We start from the raw sequence: 21,059 nt of genomic DNA, 5'->3' as shown, positions 1-21,059 counted from the left end.
AATGTAATATAATGAAAACTCAACTTATCATGGTCAGAAACAAGCATCACCACATCCTCCTCATGTGACTACATCAAGCCAGCACCACACACTCTTATATAAGCCAGTAAGTTTTTCTTTGATATACTGCATTCATTATGGAAAATAAATCAGGAAAGTAAACAAATTGTAATATGAAAATTCAACTTCTTCGCGGTCAGAAACAAGCATCACCACATCCTCCTCAGCCGACTCCATCAAGCCAGCACTACATACTCTTATCTAAGCCAATAACGAGATAAAAATAACAATTCCAATAACATCATGCATCATAATGTTTCTGAACTGCTTACTTATACATGTAAGATATACATGGAAATACATGTATATCTTATATCTCACCAAGAAATACATAAAAAATTATAAAATACAGCATACTGACATAAGTGCTTTCACCATCCTCACGCTTGGCGCCCTCATACCTACACAAACATATCGTTGTAAAAGCTGATACAGGCAACCTCCGCTTAACGAAGGGGTCAAGTTCCTAAAAAAAACTTCGTTAAGCGAACCGATTATAACAAGTTTAACCCCTGACTTGAACTTCCATTGAGAGTAAACAAAGTGAAAGTGCATCACAATACAGTGAAAGGTTTAATGAAAGTAAAACTTATGAAGTTAAACATTTAGGCAGTTTAATTTACGTCATTATAATGTACACTAATGTATGTATGTACGTAACTTTATAACGTTGATGATCTTAAATTTATAAAGAGAGGAAGAGTGAAACGGGAAAGACACTAACTGCAACCTGTGGAATGTAAACAAAGGGCGCATCATTGTATCACATACAAAACTTATGTACCACATTTCCACAATGCTTTCCATTTTATCCATTGTAGGGTCACGAGTTCAGGTGGTTCTTTTAGCTTGCAAGGAAGATACGGTCTTACCAGCTTTCTTAATAGAGTCTGCTGACTTAAAAATAGTAGTAACAGTAGATGGAGTCAAGATGGTGGCAAGCAATGCTATTAGTTTTCTCGCCTCTCGTGTCTGTGAATAATATCCAGCTTCACTTTGAGAGTAAGAGACTTCCTGGTCTTCTTAGCAACGCTAGGCGACATTGCAGGGTGTTTTGGTGGTAAGTTGAGCAAGGGAAGACAAGTTGCTGCTGATGCTGTTATTGTTTTGAACAGGGGGAGTGAGTGGTGCATGTGTTGTCAAAAGCCTGTCGGCTTGCGTGATACAGCGGTGCTTTCAAACTTGGAATAAATTACCTGGATAAAACTTCGTTAAAGCGAGTTTGGTGTTCGTTAAACGAGCAGATAGTAGTAAAATGAAACCTTCATTGTAGCGAAATTTCGTTGTGCGTATCTTCGTTAAGCAGAGGTTGCCTGTACATGATTGGCTAAGTGTCCACCATCTTGAAAACAGTGGGCCAATGACAGGCCTTGATATATGACAGATAGCCTCAAGGATAAACAAACTGTGTGGCATAAAGGAACATGGCTTTTGAAAAGCGCCACAATCATGCCTGACGGGCTCTAATGTAAGAGCCACGATCGTGCCTGATGGGCTATAAGGGTTAAGGCTTTTAATTCATGAGAGCTGGATACTATCTCTTCCCCTCAGATCTTCTAGAATCTTCCATACGTCTGTCTATATGTCTCGTGACCATATGTGCTGCTACGCTAGGCAGTAATCTTAATAACTAAAAGAAACTTAATATTATTATCCCCAGCACTACAAAACAACTGCAAACAACACTCCTGAGGCACTGAGGCAGCATAGTGCCCCAGCATACAGTCAGCTGATCGCGCTGTGCTGCATGCAATCTGTTGACGGCATTTGTTGTTGTTCGCACTCCAAAGCAAAGTTCATCCTCCAATGCAAAAAATAAATGAATAAATAAATGAAAAAAAAAAAAAAAAATTGTTCATACTCCAAGTTGTTCATACTCAAAAGCATTCATACTCCAAGGTACCACTGTACTTTCTTCAGAACCCAAGCAGTCATCTCAGTGGCCTTAGAAAATAGTCATGGTGAGAGAGCACAGTGTTTCTGAATACGACCCTTACACCAATGTATCTCCACCTGGGCCGCTCAGCGACCAATGGGGAGGCAGGGATGCAGTGACGTGACTGACGACAGCCAATGAGAGCCCGCAATAGTCATTCCCCTCATGCACACATACGCATGCGTGCAAGCACACACTCACACACCAAAAACACACCACAAGCTCTTTACACATTAACATATATTTTTTTTTATGGGTGGAGGTTGTTTATTATCAATATTAGTATTATTATAAATTTTTCTTTCTGAAAATACAGGTGCCCCACCCCTCCCAGAAAAACACAGTTAATGAGCAACATCAGAACGTAATTACATTTTGCTTACAATGGTTGCAAAGCCCTGTTATAGAGCTTCATTTTGCAAAAAAACTAGAGCTTTCTACCTCATCTCAGTAAAAAGTTATTGCATTCTGAATGTTACAAAACTTTAACTGCGTTTTTCTCCGTTTTTTTTTTTTTTTTTTTTTTTTTTTTTTTTTTGGCGCTTACGTCACTACTATTCTGAACTCCCCATATGTAACATTTTTTGGCATTGTACTATAATTTCCACTTACTCCACTCGTATTTTGTTAAATCTTCCTGCAGCAGACAACAGTCCTCAGGTTTGGATTACTCTTAACAATTTTTCTTCATCAGCAAACAAATTAATACTAACTGGTTACCCCATTTACGTACGCCTGGAACATATTGGGAGCTAACACTGACCCTTGTGGCACACCCCAAGATGAGTACGTATCTCTGATCCCAGTTCTCACCTCTGTGCCCTTCAAATAATCCAATCTAACAGTTCCTCTCAGTCCTCCTATGCTCTCTAAATTCCAAAATAGTCTGCCGTGAGGGACTTTATCGAAAGCCATCCATCTCTGCTTTCCAGTCCTATTACTCTTGAGTAGAAACTTAATAAGTTCGACACACATGACCGTCCTGCCCAGAACCCAAATTGTCTGTTCGATATAACTTGTTCTTCAAGATATTTAACCCATTTTTCTTTGATAATTTCACATATCTTGCCCACAACGCTTGTTGTAAGTTACACCATTTTATACGTAATTTAATGGCTCAGTTAACTTTCCTCCTTTGAATATTGGGACTATGTTGGCTCTCTTCCATTCTAGTGGTACTCCCTTCTTTTAATTGGATCTAACAGCTGCTCTTTACATTCCTTTAGTGACCAGCCTGAAACACCATCCAGCCCCATTGCTTTTCTGACATCCAAATTCTCTAGTATACTAGTCTTCTAATATCTTCTTTGTGCACTATGATTTCCTGTAATCCTCAGCAACACAATTTCCTATTTGGTTCTGCAAATTCCTCTTCTTCAGTGAACACAGGTTTTAAGCTTTCATTCATTATTTCACTCATTCCCTTAGCTGTTTTGGTATGTCTTCCCTCCTTTAATTATTTTTCTATTGTTTCTTTATCCTTCATCTTACCATTTATAAATTTGTAGAAAATCTTGGGTTCATCTTTGCTTTTTTTTGCACCATATCTTTCTTCATCTCTCCTTACTCTAATATATTCATTTCTTGCATCCTTATACTGTGTTATTTTCTTTTCTCTGCTTTTTGAGTTTCTTCCAAACTATCTTTTGCCTTTTTAGCTTTTGTACATCTGGCATTGTACCAAGCATGTATACTTTTCTTCACTCCTTCGTTATCGTTATATTTCTGTAGGAATATTTCATATTCCCCTTGTACGAGTATTGTCCTGTTCATAATGGTCTTCCATTCAATATCAGCAAAAAATTTTCTTAAATTTTCAAAATCTGCTCTTGCATTATTATAATCTTTTTTGTATCTTATCCCATCCTCTCTGCATTTCCAACTCTAATGTTACATGAACACTTCTTCCCATTGGACTAAGGTATTTTATGCTGGGAGGGGGCTCTGGCTTCTTTGTTAATACTAGGTCAAGCAACGATGGTTCTTCTTCCCCCCTCTACCATATTGATTCTTCCACCCACTGATCCATTGTATTTACCATAGTCAACTGTAACATCCGTGTGTGTGTGTGTGTGTGTGTGTGTGTATTTACCTAATTTAATTGTATTTACCTAATTGTAACATACGGGAAAAGAGCTATGCTCGTGTTGTCCCGTCTCCATATCTATTAATGTCCAGCTTTTTCTTAAAATCATGAATATTCCTTGCGTTGACCACTTCCACGTCTAAACTATTCCATGCTTCCACCCTTCTATGAGGGAAGCTATATTTTTTCACATCTCTCCTATAAGTGGCCATTTTTAGTTTTTTCCCATGCCCTCTCGACATTCTTTCATTCCACATACACAGATCTTCCCTATCCATTTTTCCATGCCAATCATCACTCTGTATATTGCTATCAGGTCTCCCCTTTCTCTTCTGTTTTCCAGGGTCGGAAGTTGCATTCTTTTCAGTCTGTCTTCATAAGTCAAATCTCTTAAGTCAGGCACCATTTTGTTGCAGCCCTCTGTACTTTCTCTAGTTTCCTTATGTGTTTCTTTAAGTTCGAGCCCACTGTATTGTTGCATATTCAAGCCTCGGTCTTATCATTGCAGTAATTATTTTCTTCATCATTTCTTCATCTAAATATCTGAACGCCACTCTTATGTTCCTCAATAAGTTCAATACTTCTCCAATTATTTTGTTTATATGTCTCTCTGGCGATAGGTCATTGGTAATTGTCACCCCAAGGTCTTTTTCTTCATGACTGGTTTTATGTCTTCATTTCCTATCTTGTACATACTCCTGATTCTTCTTTCACTCTTGCCAAACTCTATTTTCTTGCATTTTGTCGTGTTGAACTCCATTTGCCATGTACAGCTCCATTTCCATATTCTGTCCAAGTCTTCCTGGAGTAGTTCGCAATCTTTGTCACATCTCACTTTTCTTAACAATTTTGCATCGTCTGCAAATAGGCTCACATAACTGGACACCCCATCCACCATGTCATTTATGTAGACCGCGAACATTACTGGTGCCAACACTGATCCCTGTGGAACTCCACTCTCCACCAATCCCCATTCTGATGGTCTGTCCTTAATTATTGTTCTCATTTCTCTTCCTACCAAAAAGTCTTCCATCCATTTTAGTAAACTGCCATGCACTCCTCCTACCATTTCAAGTTTCCAGATCAGTCTCCGGTGTGGTACCTTATCAAAGGCCTTTTTTAAATCCAGATATATTCCATCAGCCCAACCATCTCTTTCCTGTATTACATCTATCACCCTCGAATAGTAACATATCAGGTTTGTCGTGCATGAACGCCCTTTTCTAAAACCAAATTGACACTCACAAAGTATGTGTGTGTGTGTGTGTGTGTGTATTTCTATATTCACTGTACTGTAGATTATATATTTAAAAAAAATTCTGTATCATTATCAGGTACCACCATTAAAAGAATGACTTGTTCCACAGATTCTTGTAGGAGTCTCAGAATCATATGCATTGGTGTTACTTATTCCAATGTGTGGTCTCATGGGAGTCATACAGAACCTAGTGCTGGCTAGCCTTCTGACAACATCCCTCCATCATCCAGGACTTCTGCTGGCCTCCAATTTGACCTTGCACACAGCCATCCGGTTTTACATCCCATCGCTGATAGCATATCTGATGCCAGTATGTGCTGACAGAACCAAGAATGACATCTTCCTTACTTGTTGGCAATGGCTAAACAAAATTATAAAAGATAAATTTTGGTTACAATATTTGCAAGCAGTTTCATCTTATTCATTAGATGTTGTGTCATGTCAAAATATACATCTTCATATCACAACTGTTATTGGATTTTTGTTTTCGCTTTTCTTACTTTTATTGGCAAAATATGCTCGCCTTTAAATTTTTTGCTGATTGTATTTTAATATTTTCTGTGATAAATAAGTTAATGTACAAAATGATTCTCATAAATGGCATTCATATTATGTAATTCTCTCTCTCTCTCTCTCTCTCACAAGATTATGAAATAGGTTTCTAGTTTTGTGGTTTTCATTAAATGAAAAAGGTAGCCATAAGTACCAAATTACTAAGATGTGTTTTGAATCCAATACACTATAAATTAACTTGTTTGTAGGACAGGTAATTTTTTAAGTGAATCTCAGTTGCCTCAGAACTTCCTTACTGTATGAGATAAATTATGTTGTGTTCATAAAGTACCGGGTACCACATTAGTACTCACAAATGTTTGTGCCACTGCATTTAAACTTCAGTCAATATGGAGAAGAGTGACACCGTAGGTTATAGATTCATAGGATTCATTCTTATATTACATAGTTTGCTTACACTTTCTTATATTTAAATGTGGTATTATTTTTGTCTTATTTATTTTACTACCTTTGTAGCTCCAGAGAAGGCCAGTTGCTTATTATAATAGGATACTTATCTGTCTCCTATATATCAGATACATGTTGTGAAGAATTCTGGTTAAGAGAAGAGTCTGCTATGAGATAATAAAAACATTTTTTAATAATAACTATTTTGAGTTATAAAATTTGTGGAATCCTTTAGGAGCTGGCAAAGATTGGACCACACCACAAGGAAGAGGAGCAAGGATTCACCGCAACACACAACCTTTAAGTTAACTTCATCACATCCCAACATGACACACCAGAATCTCAAACAAAAGAAACCTTAGCAAAAATATGTTAAACAATAAATAACTGAATTTCACATACAGCACTTTTGTATAAAATTTTCATATAAAAAAAAGAGCATTAACAAAATAGAAACAGTAGCCTGTGTACACAAAAAAAAGCACTGTTCCTTACATACATGCATTTTTTGAGCTGCTATGTATCATTCTTGGAATGTGAGTCTTACTTCCTCAATCCCTTTCCAATCCTCTAACACCCTTCAACACGATGATGCTTATTTTGTGTCATCGGATCTCTCGTAACATATCTGATGACACACATATTGCATTGTGGCTGCTTTCTGCTAAGAAAGTTTCCCCCCGCCCCCAGATATTGTACGAGATCTTTCAGAATGAAGGTTATTATGACATGATGGTTTACTTGACTTTCATCATTATTACAAAGGTGTGTGATACATATATCAGGATAACTACCCATGCACCGTGCTGGAAATAATCCTTTTTTTATTTATTTATTTACGGTATCAATAGATTAATTTATCATAAAAATGAATGTTTCCTTCAGAAAATGGCCAAGAAGACAAACTAACAATTTTTTTCTCTAAAATTTGAGTGGATTTATTTCTTAATGTACATATCTATTATGAAAAATCACTTACCACCACCATTTCATCATTTCTGTAGAGAGAGAGAGAGAGAGAGAGAGAGAGAGAGAGAGAGAGAGAGAGAGAGAGAGAGAGAGAGAGAGAGAGAGAGAGGTCAAGTTTTTCCCCCACCCCCAACCCAGTCCAGATATGGCACCAGGAACCATTTTCTCTTGCCAAGAGTGAAGAGGTTAAGGAAGATAGATCTGCTCACCCAGGCATCACACCGCAGAGCTGCCACTGCCATACACACCAGTTGTGACACACTTAGCCCTGAAAAGTAGATTTGAAATACTGTAAATAAAAGATGTGCTCAATATGAGAGAAGATTCCCTCTAAAGGCCCTATCACACTGGCCTATGATACGCGGAACCAGGAACATCCGCTCCAGATAGCTGGAACTTGCCCGGGATTAGCGGAACCAAGTTGGGATGGCTTCATATCCATCCCGGTTCTTCGTATGCTATCCCAATGGAAAAGTAAACATAATATATATAATAAAAACCTTTTATTTGAACTAAATAGAACGTGACTAAATTTTTCATATTGGAATATTAAATAATATTTCATCAATTTAGAAAGGTAAATTATATATATTTCATGTCGATAGTTTGGGCTCATGGCAACCACCTCTGACTCTAAAGGTGCCGTCCTGCACGTCTCAGCTTTTCTCTAGTTTCTTTTACTTACTTTTCTTCAACAAGAGGAAGTGCAAATGCAGTTCCAGGACAAAGCACAGGCTGAGGTATAAGCGGCATGGTTTTGTTCTGGTTTATTTTGATTAGGCTTTGTCTTGGTTAGTGGGCCGTTTGCCTAGCATAACAAGAACACGGGCAGCTTGTGTGTGATAGTGTTCCTGGTTTTGTACCAAGAACCATGGCCTGCGTTCCGTGTTTCATAGGCCAGTGTGATAGCCCCTTAATGGTCTATACAGGGGACAAAAAAACATGAGCCTTAGAAAATAAGGGAAGCTGCAATGAGCCATCAGGGCTACACATGGTAGTCCCTGTACAAAAATTTCTAACCTTATTTCCATTTATCCATCACTATCATAATTTCTAATGAATATCATACATTGCAAGTCTCTTTAGACATCGTTATGGCTTATTGCTGATTTTAGGGTCCGGTGCTTTCCCACCTTTCTGAGGGTGGCAGTATCAGATTAGAGATGGGAAATGATTTACTGAAGGTGTGAAGACAGGAGGTGGGGGATAACCCCTGTCCTCCCTCCTTCAGTAAATCTTCTTTTTTTTTTTTTATTCATTGTGGCACTTCTTACTTTGACTTTTATGATGATAGCAAAGATGATGACTCAAGAGGAAAAGACATGAAATCTCATCTTACATCAAGATGTGTTAGCTGGAAGGACACAGGGGAGCATACAATAAGCCCTCGCACTTGGCAAATCTCCGTTTGGCGAAATTCACTTTTGTTGGTAGGGTGGTCACAGACCACCGAGAGCACGCTTGGCGATTTGAAGAAGTAGAACCACGCAGCTCCCCTGTGGCATCAGACCTCTCTCTAAACTTATCAGAATGCAGTGTGAGTCCTCTTCAGCCATCTTGTTTGTGCTATCCTCTGTACTGCTAGTGTGGGAATGAATTCTGGCAATTTACCACCAACATGGCCTCTTATCAGCACAACAGGTGGTACCGGTGGGGGTAAGAACAATGGTGGTGGTGGCAAGGACGAAAGTGGGCGAGGGAAACAAGTGGAAAAACAGGAGTATAGACGAGGAAAGCATCACAAATGCTTGTGGTCTGTTTTGTACATGTGTTCTAATATATGAAGGCAAAATATTTTATTTCAGCTCGAAAGATGGTATTTTAGGGGTCAAAAGAGGGGCTTTAGCAATGACCAAAGACTGATTGAGGCATTTTTTAGGCAATTTATATGGTATAAAGAACTTGTGTTTGGCAAAATTCATATTTGGTGGTAGTTTCACCAGACTAATTAATTCACCAAGTGCGGGGGCTTACTGTACAAGTCAGTGTAAAGCAAGAAAGTACTGCAGTAATGACAGTATGTCTGCTATCCATTCACATTTTGTAATGATCCAAACCTTATGAGATGCTTCGGAAGCAATTTTTAATGCCATTAGGATTCACATTTGAACTGTACAGTATTAGATCTGCACAGGAACCTACATAGCTGGTCAGTTACCTCCCTGAGGAGGAGGATAAACCAAGTGACATCAACCATATTGGCCTTGACCTGCCTGGCAGCAACATACATTTAGAGGTCCTCTACCGAGCCTGTGTTTAGCCCCGATACCAGAGGAAACCAAGGGAACACCAAATTGTACTTATGGTCTAGAGATACATTATATCGTGTTGATTGCCTAGTAGGTCACCTTGACCCAGTCCAGAAGGGACGCACCAGGACACTTGCACATGACAGCAGCCATCACATCAAACGTCCCCTTCTCATTATACAGAGCATATCTCGGGTCCTAGACATGCTGTTGGTCCCCCACTAGCTCCAACCTCATCTTTCCTGCTTCTGAACAGAGAACACCACACCTTCCATAACTTCCCTCATGAGAACACAATATAAAAAAGCCGATAGTGGCTGGACAAGACCAACATGTCAGCCTTGATTTGCAGTGGGAAATACAAGCTGCTAAACAAAAAAAAAGTCCACTCAATATAGAGCAGCAGCCCAGAGCATTTTGGTCAAACGAAGCAGGTACCTCGTAGGTCTTAAGTTAGCATATACAGATATGGATTTCTGGCGAGGACCCTCTGCTGCATGTAGCCCCAGTGACCCCCGAAAGGGCCAAAAAAAAAAAAATACGCTAGATCAAACATTGATGGATACCAGGAAACTATTACACTAGGCTTACAAGCATATCATATGAAGTTTTTTTTTCGTGTTTCCCAGACATTCTACCTGCTGCATTTACCCCCCAAGATGCCCAAAAAGGGTCCCAAAAATTAGGCTAGATCAAATATGAAAGGTACTGCTTGAAATCAGTTTCATTCGAATAAGTAAATCCTACTGAGTAAGAAATGACTGATGCAAGACAAATTTTCCACTGCTAAGGGTCTCCCAGACACCGCCAAAATGTGGACCCTGGGAATCCACCCACCAAAATGAGTTGTATCAAACATTGAATGTACTACATAAGACTTGTTCTAAACAACAAAGCATATTCTACATTACAAGTAATGACTACTCTCAAACACACTCAACGTTGCATTTGAACTCCCAGACCACCGAAAAGGACCTCAAATTTTAGGCTAGATCAAACATGAAAGGTACTGTTTGAAATCAGTTTCATTCAAATAAGTAAATCCTACTGAGTAACAAATGACCATTGCAAGACAATTTTTCCGCTGCCAAGTGTCTCCCAGACACCCCCAAAATGTGGACCCTGGGGATCCACCCACTAAATTGAGCTTTGTGAAACATCAAAACACTGCAATGACAAATGCAACAAACTCAAAATAATACAATGACAAAATAAAGTACCTGAATTTCCGTCAGAGTGAGCCATATCAAACATTGAAATAACACTTCAATGACAAATGCAACACATCTAAAATAATACAAAGACAAATAGGGTGCCCAACTGTCCATCAGAGGGAGCCATATCAAACAATTAAATAACACAGCAATTGCAAATGCGACAATGCTGTAAATGCTACAAAGCTAAATCAATGACAAAATACAAGACAATTTTTTTGCAATTGTAGTTGTTAGATACCCCCAAAATGTAGACCATAGGGTTTCATCTGCCAAAGTGAGCCGTATCAAACAATGAAAATTCAACAAAGGGATTTGTTCCATGAGTGAGTAAGCCCAAAAAGGCCCCATACATTTTTTTGCAAGGTTACTTAAAATCAAACTGTAACTCCATTGGTCATTAAAATGTTAACTCCATGATGGCATTTCAGAGATTTGTATTCAGCTGTCCATCAGCCTAGCGGTTTAGTTCCTAATCTGTTGGTATGTCAGTTCAAATTTACACATTCATGATGCTCAGGCATCTAAATCATTGTCAGAGTCATCACTCCAAGCCGCTTCAGAACCTGAATCATCCAGTTCATCAAATTCTGCATCAACGTCAGTGTCTTCAAGCTGATCTCCACTCTCATTTTCTGCTGGTAGGTCCTCTACAACTGTGAATAGGTTATTCGGATAGGAAGGACCACTGAACCAGTCAGGAATGTAGCAGCCATCCTCGTCTTTTAGAAAAGGTCGATCGTGTGTTACAAATTTACTGAGTTTCTACTCTAGAATAGTTGATAGAGTACAAGAGAGAGGGATGAGTTGACTGTATTTATTTGGATTTAAAAAAGGCATTTGATAAAAGTGCCACATGCAAGATTACTGTGGAAGTTAGAGGAGAAGGGTGGCTTAAAAGGAAGCACATTGAGATGGATGGAAAATTATTTGAGGTGGAGAGAAATAAGGATGACAGTTAAAGATATTAAGTCCAAGTGGAGAGCAGTAGAAAGCAGAGTGCCACAGGGGTCAGTATTGGAGCTAATACTTTTTCTCATATATATAAACAACATGCCAGAGGGACTGAACAGCTACAAAAATCTGTTTGCCAATGATGCGAAACTGTGCAGAGTTATAAAGCAAAAGAGGATTGTGAAATACTGTAGGAAGACCTAAATAAGATTTGGAAATGGAGTAAAAAGTGGGAGATGGAATTCAATGTGGACAAAAGCCATGTCATGGAAATGGGAAAGAATGAAAGATGACCAGTGGGAATCTATAAGATGGGAGATGGAGTAGAACTGGAGAAAGTAAAAAAGGAAAAGGACTTGGGAGTGACAATGGAGGAAAACAATCAACCGGTAAGCCATATTGATAGAATTTTCAGAGACATAATTTGCAAAGGAATATTGGATTAGCATTTCACTACATGGACAAAGAAATGATGAAGAAATTGATAAGTACTATAATAAGACCCAGACTGGATTATGCAGGAGTTGTGTGGACCCCCCGTAAAAAGAAACACATAAGGAAGTTGGAGAGGCTACAAAAAATGGCTACAAGAATGGTTCCAGAATTTGAAGGGATGTTTTATGAGGAGAGACAAAAGGCTATGGATCTACCAACTCTGGAACAGAGAAGGGAGAGAGGGGATCCGATACAAGTTTATAAATTGATCAACAGAATGGATCAAGTGGATAATGAGAAACTGATCCTGAGAGAAGAATATGACATTCGAAGCACAAGATCGCATAGTAAAAAACTGAGCAAGGGAATATGTCTGGGATGTTAAAAAATATAGTTTCCCGCAAAGAAGTGTTGAGACTTGGAACAGTTTGAGGGAAGAAGTGGTGTCAGGAATGAGTGTGCATAGTTTTAAAGAAAAATTGGATAAGTGTAGATATGGAGACGTGGCCACACGAGCGTAAAACCCCGGCCCTGTAAAACTACAACTAAGTAAATACAACTGGGTAAATACAGACACACACACACACACACACACACACACACACACACACACACACACACACACGGGCTCATGAGTTTAAGCTGTTTACTGAGGAGATTACTCGTTGAGTGCCACAGTGGGGAGTTGGGTTTGTCTGGCTCACACTCTGGAGAACACAAACTGTGGTGGATACTAGAACTAAAATCCAACAAACTTTAACTTTAACTTTAACACACACACACACACACACACACACACACACACACACACACACACACACACACACACACACAAACACAAACACACACTCGTTATGCTTGGGTCACACTATGTATTTATTTATTTATTTATTTTATTTTTTTTTTTTTTACTATGACGCTCCTGACGGTTGTAAACGCCCTTTTTCTGCAACTCCATTCGACTGTCATAACAATTAGGAGCATTTCAGTGCAAGAAAGACATGCAAAACAAAGGATATACATCAGACCATAGACGTACAATGATGACTATGCCTCGTATGATGTATATCATTGTACAACACCCACAACGATGACATACGACGTACTAAAGAAAATGTGAACAATGTGTAAGCAGGGCCGTTTCTAGCTATAGGCGGACAAGGCGATTGCCTAGGGCCCCGAAGCCACTAGGGGGCCCCCTGGGTAACTTAGAAAATTCAAATTTCCTAAGTCACCCAGGGGCTCCAACGAAAAATTGAAATCTAGGATCCCCCCAAACATCATCTTGCCTAGGGCCCCCACAAAGCTAGAAACGGCCCTGCATGTAAGGTGAATATTGGTGATTGTGGGAATGACGCAACCTCCATCATCACAGCAGGGACGCAGGAGTGGAAAGCAGTACTCAAGAAAGAGCTTAGACACCCTGACAAAGTGCAAGCAGAGACGATTGAGACCTCGCTGATTTCAGTCTTTGTGCTTTGGCAAGAAAGGCGGGACAGCTGGTAGCTTGAGTATTCAGTGGTGCAGGTGCGGCCATCAAGAGGGAAGCTATGAAGCTATGGAAACATTCTTGAAAACACTCCCTCTCGAGCTATGAAGGGAAGTAATGAGAACACAGACAACGACAGTGGAGGAAGCCTGGGAAGAAGCGGAATGTCACCAAATGATGCAGACTCTGCCACCTCTGGGCATGGTGGTGGCTGTGGAGACTGAGCCTACTCACCAGGAACAGTAGGAAGCCCCCATTGCCACACTCCAATGACAGCTACAGGATGACTGCAAATGGCAGCGACACAAACCAAGTGACTCTTACCACAAAAAGGAACTGCAGTAACATTGGCCTCATGCACTGGGAGTGTTGCAAGACAAGTAAATCAACATTTAACCCTGGAGCCACAACACCAGCATATTTATCTCCTGGTCACATAGGGTGGCCATGTGGTTCCTATCCAAGGGAACACTTGCCTGCTCTCCATGTATCACTAGCTGTAGGGCTTTCTCTGACTACTTGATGGGTGGGTGTAGGGTCGTACTCACTCCTTGAAATTTTCCACTATGGGGAAAAATTTGTGATTTCGTGAGAAAATTACCCGATGTTGTGCTGCCTGTGACTCCCTCTCTAACAACATCAACGTACATTCCTCCCAACTGCTGGCACCAGATACTTTTGCCTCACAACAATCCCCCACACCATTAGTGTGTTCTCTCCCACATTCAATCTTCCCCCTCCAGCCTTAGAACTGTGCCAACGGTGTTGACCGGTGAGTCAGCAGTTGTGGTCATGATCAACTATTCCTCAGAACGAATACATCTCCAAAAAGGATGGGAAATCGGCACTATTAACCCAAAACTCATAGAGCCACCAGAAAAAATCTCAGGCATAATTATCTTGCCAGAGGTTCCTAACAACCTATGAAATTTTCAAAGCAATGTTTAGAAGCAAGAAATAGGGCAAATAGGATCCTGGGTTTTATAAATAGAAATGTTAGTTATAAAAGTAAGGAAGTGGTGCGTAGCTTATAAAATTCCTATGTTAGGCCCCATTTAGAGTATTGCATACAGGCCTGGTCACCCCACTATAGGCAGGATATCAACATGTTAGAAGCAGTTCAGAGAAGAGCAACTAGGATGATACCAGCTTTGAAGCGCCTGGAGTATAGAGATAGATTAAAGGAATTAAACATGTTTTCATTTGAGAGGAGATGTATAAGAGGGATATGATAGAGTTATTTAAAATGTTCTCAGATACAAACTACATAGATGTGAGATCTTTCTTTACCTTAGAGGAGGAAGTAGGACTAGAAATCATGGCAGGAAGATTAGAAAGCAAGGCTGCAGGTTAGATATAAGAAAATATTTCTTTAGTCATAGGGTGGTAGACTTCTGGAATGCATTGCCAGAGACGGTTGTAAATAGCACTAGTTTGACAATGTTTAAAAACAGATTAGATAAGCACTTAAATTTATTAGATTTATAATTATGTATAGCACTGCATGATAGTTTTTATAAGAAATTTACTATAGTTAAACAAGACATGATCCCCATGTATGGGGACCACAAATTGTAGAGGATTTCGCTGCAGGACTTAGCCCTGTTAATGGGCCAAATATTTAGAATTAGTATATAATGTATTGTGTACTTGTAAGTGTATCTTTAAGTACTGATGACGAGGTCGCTGTGCGACTGATACAGGATAACCTAGATGGGCCCTGGTGGCCCTTTGTTATCCTATTATTTATGTTATGTAACAACCTAACACCGCTCCAACTTAGCCTGATAAATCCTGGCAGATTCTACTACCACCACGACATCCCAGCCTGCATATTCCTCACACCTTGAAGAAACGGTACAGGAACCACATGTAATACATACGGTATGAAAATCACGGAATCCCTACTATATTCCTGACTTGCACACATCTTTCTGGAGGTACCAGATGAGAAGGCAGAGTGCGCAGTGGCCGGCGGTGGAGTTCTCGAAACGCAGGAACCGTCTGCTCCGGACCGCGGGCCGCCGGCGATGAACATAACACTGTCTGTTGGGTGACGTGCGCCTTCCCCCAGTATGTCACTTCAACAGGGGATGGTGGAGAAGAAGCCACGTGAGAAGACATCTTGATAGAAGAAAAGAAAACACCGACAGCGGAAGCAAATACACTGAGAGCAACGCGTGTATATGCGATAATTATTATCAGTAGAGATGGGGGCGCCGGGGTGTGACCGTGTGACTGATGATGTCTACTGCAGGGAGGAATAGGGAAATAGCGCATCGACTTGCGCATACGGAGTGGGGGTTGATTTTTTAGTCACTGACAGACACAAGGAGACAATGCGTTCATTGCCTGTAGTATAAGGAACAGGTCATATGTGAAATAAACACAACTCAACTTCATGCGAGGGATGCATCTGTTTCTTCTCCACTAGCTGATCGATGCCAGCACTAATAATTTTCTGAAAAATCAATTAATTTGAGTTAACTAAAAATTGCATGTGATCCCCAAAGTGTTCATGTACCACCTGGAAGGCCTTCGCGTACTACCAGTGGTACTCTTACCACAGGTTGGAAACCACTGCACTACCGCTGGATTTTATTTGAGAATCTAACTACCTGTCCTCGGCGCCTTCATCCCCTTCCCCCCCCCTCTTTTCTCTCTCTCTTGAAGGCAATAAGCAATATGCAAATATGTAAGTATTGTTTTGAGATTAATATGGGTTAATTAACAGTATATTAACTATAAACCTTAAGACCTTCTTTCATATTATTTACAATTCACATCACCATGTTTATGCACACGTATATTTAAATCAACATAATCTTGTTCACCCACATAGGCTCGACATTCTGCATCTACTTTTCTTTTCTTTGCAGTCGCCATTTGTAGGACGTCACACCACGTGATAACTACCCAGTGTGTATTAACAGTTCTACAGCGTCCACACTCGATAAATGCCTAGCACTGACTGCCCGCGGCCCGCCTAGCTGAGTCACTGCAGTACAGACAGACAGGCGGCTGACGAGAAGCATACGTGTACGGTCCCGCCTGTGGATGCTATGGCAACACTCAGCTCAAGGCCGTACAAGTGCTCTTAGCTGACGCTAGCAGTGCAAAGAAAAACAGTCAGTCACAAAATAAAAATCAAGAAATATAATTATATTCAAGGGTATGACGCTGCTAAACTGCCGAGTTCATAGATAATTAATTGAATTTAAATAACCTGCAGCCAGCACATAATAAAATTACATTATATATTATTCATTCATGAGATATGAAATAGCATTTATGAACTGCCTTGCGGGCCTGATCAAATGGTCTTGGGGCCTTATACGGCCCGGAGGCCGGACGTTCCCCACCCTGCTCTAACTATTTTTTCCTAAATGAAGATATCACCATGGGTAAATCTGTTCATTCAGCTCTGTGTGATCCTCCATTGGCAAGATATCCACAAATATTTACAGTTGAGTAGCATTACTGCCTGTATTCTATTACCTACTGTAAATAAATGAAAGTTAAACCAACATGGTATGTATGACTAAAGCAGATAACACTTTTAATATATTATTTGCATATTAAGTCACTTCTGTAACAACATAGCTAGGGAACAAAATCAAAGGGGTGAATGCTGACAATGGTTTTGGAAAAATACACATTCACTCACTAGTCTCATTTTAAACACTGAAATAATCCAATTTTCAATGGACATCTAAAGCCACCATCACATCACTCCTTAGTACTGTGGTACATCTACTAATGACACCTGGAAAAAAAAAAGATAAAATAAAAATATTATGCATTCATAGTAAGTCAGTTGATTCTGTTGTATTTCCCTGACTCTGGACTCTATTTTTTATTGTTTTAACTCCCCTCCCCCCTCCCAAAAAAAAAGTAGTAATATTGAAAAAGTTATAAGCAAGATATTTGTATTAATAAACTTAAGTACATAAATACTTGTACATGGCAAAGTAGGATGTTCAGCTGAATGACTAAAACAAGTTCTCACTAACTTCAGGACATTTTACATGATTAATAATAAGAAAGACCTGGAAGTAAGCAAAAGGATTTTCACAGCCAAAATTCCTGATCTTTGATTCATTCGGGATCTAATCAGCACAATAAATTTCTTAGCATGGCCTCATCTTGAGTCTCCCATCAGGCATTACAAAATTGTCAAATTCCATTATAACAAAACTTTATTAAAGTAATTACCAAAATGACCAAGTGATTGATGTACTCTTAGCATTATTTTTTCAGATCTAATCTTAAATTAACATATAATCCATCCTTAATGTAATATGTCCAAGTCTAGTGCCAGCCATTACAAACTGCAGGTATAAGAAATATCCTTCATTTTGCCCAGGTTCTAGGTAGTTATACTCAAGATGAGCTTGGGTGGTGATATGGGCCTTAATATGGGTACCACTATAAATAAAATTGCCTGCGCCGCTAATGGGCGGAAGCTGATCAGCGCTTCCCATACACTCTTCAAGCGTGACTACAGGCGCTATAGGCCTTACCGTAAAAAAAAAAAAAAAAAAAAAAAAAAAGCTAAGTGCCATATCTCAAAGCCCAATTATTATCATCTCATAATGTATATTTACTTGTCTCAATAGTGTAACAGTCACATTACACATTTAACTTAAATTGTACTAAGAGAAAATAATTTTGCAGTGCAGTCTTAATTCAGTTCTTCCTCTTTGAAACAGATGCAAAAGTGGCCTGATTATTAAAACCAAATATATGAGTGAAAAGTTGGTATACTTAAAAGTGAGAAACTTATTATTTTGCCTTGAACAATATGTATATTCTTTTTTTATCTAGATGTCATTATGATTACTATGATAATAGTTAGAGTTAGTGGTGATGGCATGAGATGCAATAATGTTTAAACTATTAAATATTGTCTTAGTTTCACCTACACAACACTCCAAATATTATTAAAGCCATACATATTCCACCACCAACTAGGAATCTCATATTTCCTTTATTACCAATATCCAAAAGGTTGAAAATATAGTAGTATTTTCTGTAAAGGTAGCCAAACCATAGACCACTTGGAAATTTGTGGCTTTCTATTCAATTTCATATCATTAAATACCCATGACATTGATCAACAATTAACCGAATCACTTTCTTAACATGAAATTTAACTTCCAACCACATACCAAAAAGCTTAAATGGATAAACAAATTCATTTTAATGATTTATATTAAATTCTGCTAAAGAATAGAATTCATACTATCAACATCAAATATAAAACATAAGTGCAAACTCCAAACACTCATTGATGCTCATCAAAACAAACATGTACTTATTTATTAACTGGTTGAGCCAAATCATACTCAATTACCTAATCAACTCCATTTCTTCTAATGAAGAAGCACCACCAACAAATAAACCTCTGATAGTAAAAAAATAAATAAATAAAAAAAAAAAATGGCATTTCAATTAAGATTAAAAAGAAGTCCTTTTTGCAGAACTCATAAAATATGGTAAGAGATTCTAATTTCACTGCCAATGCCTGACAACTATATTTCAAACTTAACTAGACAACAAAATAAAGTCCTGAGCAACTTTCCATGGTAAAAAAAATGAAGTTGCTTGTTGTGTGTCTTCAGCAAAATTTTAAGCCACAGAAATGTGGAAAATATCCATTCCTTTGTAATATAACAGGGATACAGTTTAATTAAAAATAGAAAAAATACAAAGTTTTAATCCAAAAATGATATAATCTTTTGCCAAGTGAGAACTGACAAGCATAGGCATTTAATAAGAAATTACTATAACACAAGCTGAAATTGCAGTGTAGTATGTGAGAAAAATAAATAAGACACAATGGAAATTACTTAAAAATGTAGTTTCATTGTTTACATATCTTATTCTTCTTTTTTATGACCTGCCCACCAAGAAGTGACTCCAGAATACAACAACCTGAACTTCTCTTGGTAGTAGGTCTATCATATATCAAAATATGTTACCAATAACTCATAAATTAATTGCAAACTGATAGTTGTATTTCTAATATCAAATGAAGATAGAAATATCAGCTGAATCAGATATCAATTACACTAGCAATATATGTTTTTTAATCGTTCATGCCCCATGTCAAGTAGTGTAATTAAAAATAAGATGTACTGAAAAACAAAAAATAGTATCATGACTATGAAACAAAGAAAGGAAAAAAAAATTAATATGAATATATATATATATATATATATATATATATATATATATATATATATATATATATATATATATATATATATATATATATATATATATATATATATATATATATATATATATATATATATATATATATATATATATATATATATATATATATATATATATATCTTTTAGGATTATCATATTAAACACATATCAAACTAAAACCCCAACAATCAAGATAATGCACAAAATATCAAAGTATTTGGTAAAATACATACTCTAAGTTTAAAATTTTACATATAAAGGAATCCACACAAGATTACCCTAACACTTTCAAATGTCCTAAACATGTGTTTTAAGAACAAATACACACCACAAGAGTAGCAGCATCATATCTTCTGTGTAAACATTCACTGCTACAATACCACAGAGATATACAGTGGTACCTCGAGATAAGAAATTAATTCGTTCCGGAGTGGCTTTCGTATCATGATTTTTTCGTATAATGAGTCCCGTCTTATATGTAAATTGCCTAATTCATTCCAAACCCTATGAAAACACCACATTAAATTTTATAGTAAGGGTAAAATCAGAATGAAATAAGAGCCAAATACATTTGAATCATTCAATATACCTAACCTAATCATTAATACCTGTAAATGAAGTAGATAATAGAACATAATGCAATAATAAATTAAGAATAATAATACGAAAATGTGGAACCTTACCTTTCGAGTGAGATGATGTCCGAATAGGACATCGTCAATAGGAGAGCAGGATCACGGTACTGAGCATGATGGGAAAGATTCTGACCAATAGGAAAGCAGGATCTTATGGTGCGTTTATGGCGCGAATTTCAAAATTTTCTGTGCGTGGAAATTTCGAGTTTTGTTTCATATCTTTCGTATGCTGAGTAATTTTTCATAATATGAAGCGAAAAAATTTACACATATCATTTCGTAAAATGAAATTTTCGTATACAGAAGCTTTCGTATCTCAAGGTCCCACTGTATCTCATGATGCCAAGGCCATCCCTCCAGCATATATAGAGACACCTTTAGTAGAGATAGAAAGATAGTTCTTTCTAAAATTCAGTATTTCTTCATACATAAAATACAGAGATCTGAGAGTCCTATGCAGTTATCTATATTATCTAATGGATTTTGGGACTTATACATCTGCATTTAGTAAACTAGATGGTGAACTACAAAATTAAGGGGAACATGTATACAAAAAAATGTATTCCATAAAGGTACACATAAACCTCAAACA

At 38.1% G+C, this 21,059-nt stretch overlaps 1 protein-coding gene across 1 annotated transcript in view; it reads left to right on the top strand.

Moving 5' to 3' along the window:
- Positions 1-6,497, top strand: part of LOC123505474 — a 74,253-nt gene extending 67,756 nt beyond the window's left edge. The window contains exon 9 of the mRNA XM_045256811.1: positions 5,450-6,497. Within this exon, the coding sequence (XP_045112746.1) occupies positions 5,450-5,869 (420 nt within the window). The 3' untranslated portion in view covers positions 5,870-6,497. The remainder of the gene's footprint in view (positions 1-5,449) is intronic.
- Positions 6,498-21,059: the final 14,562 nt, after the last annotated feature.

Source organism: Portunus trituberculatus, chromosome 18, assembly GCF_017591435.1.
Source record: "Portunus trituberculatus isolate SZX2019 chromosome 18, ASM1759143v1, whole genome shotgun sequence".
NCBI lineage: Eukaryota > Metazoa > Arthropoda > Malacostraca > Decapoda > Portunidae > Portunus > Portunus trituberculatus.
This window is presented reverse-complemented; position numbering and strand designations above follow the sequence as displayed.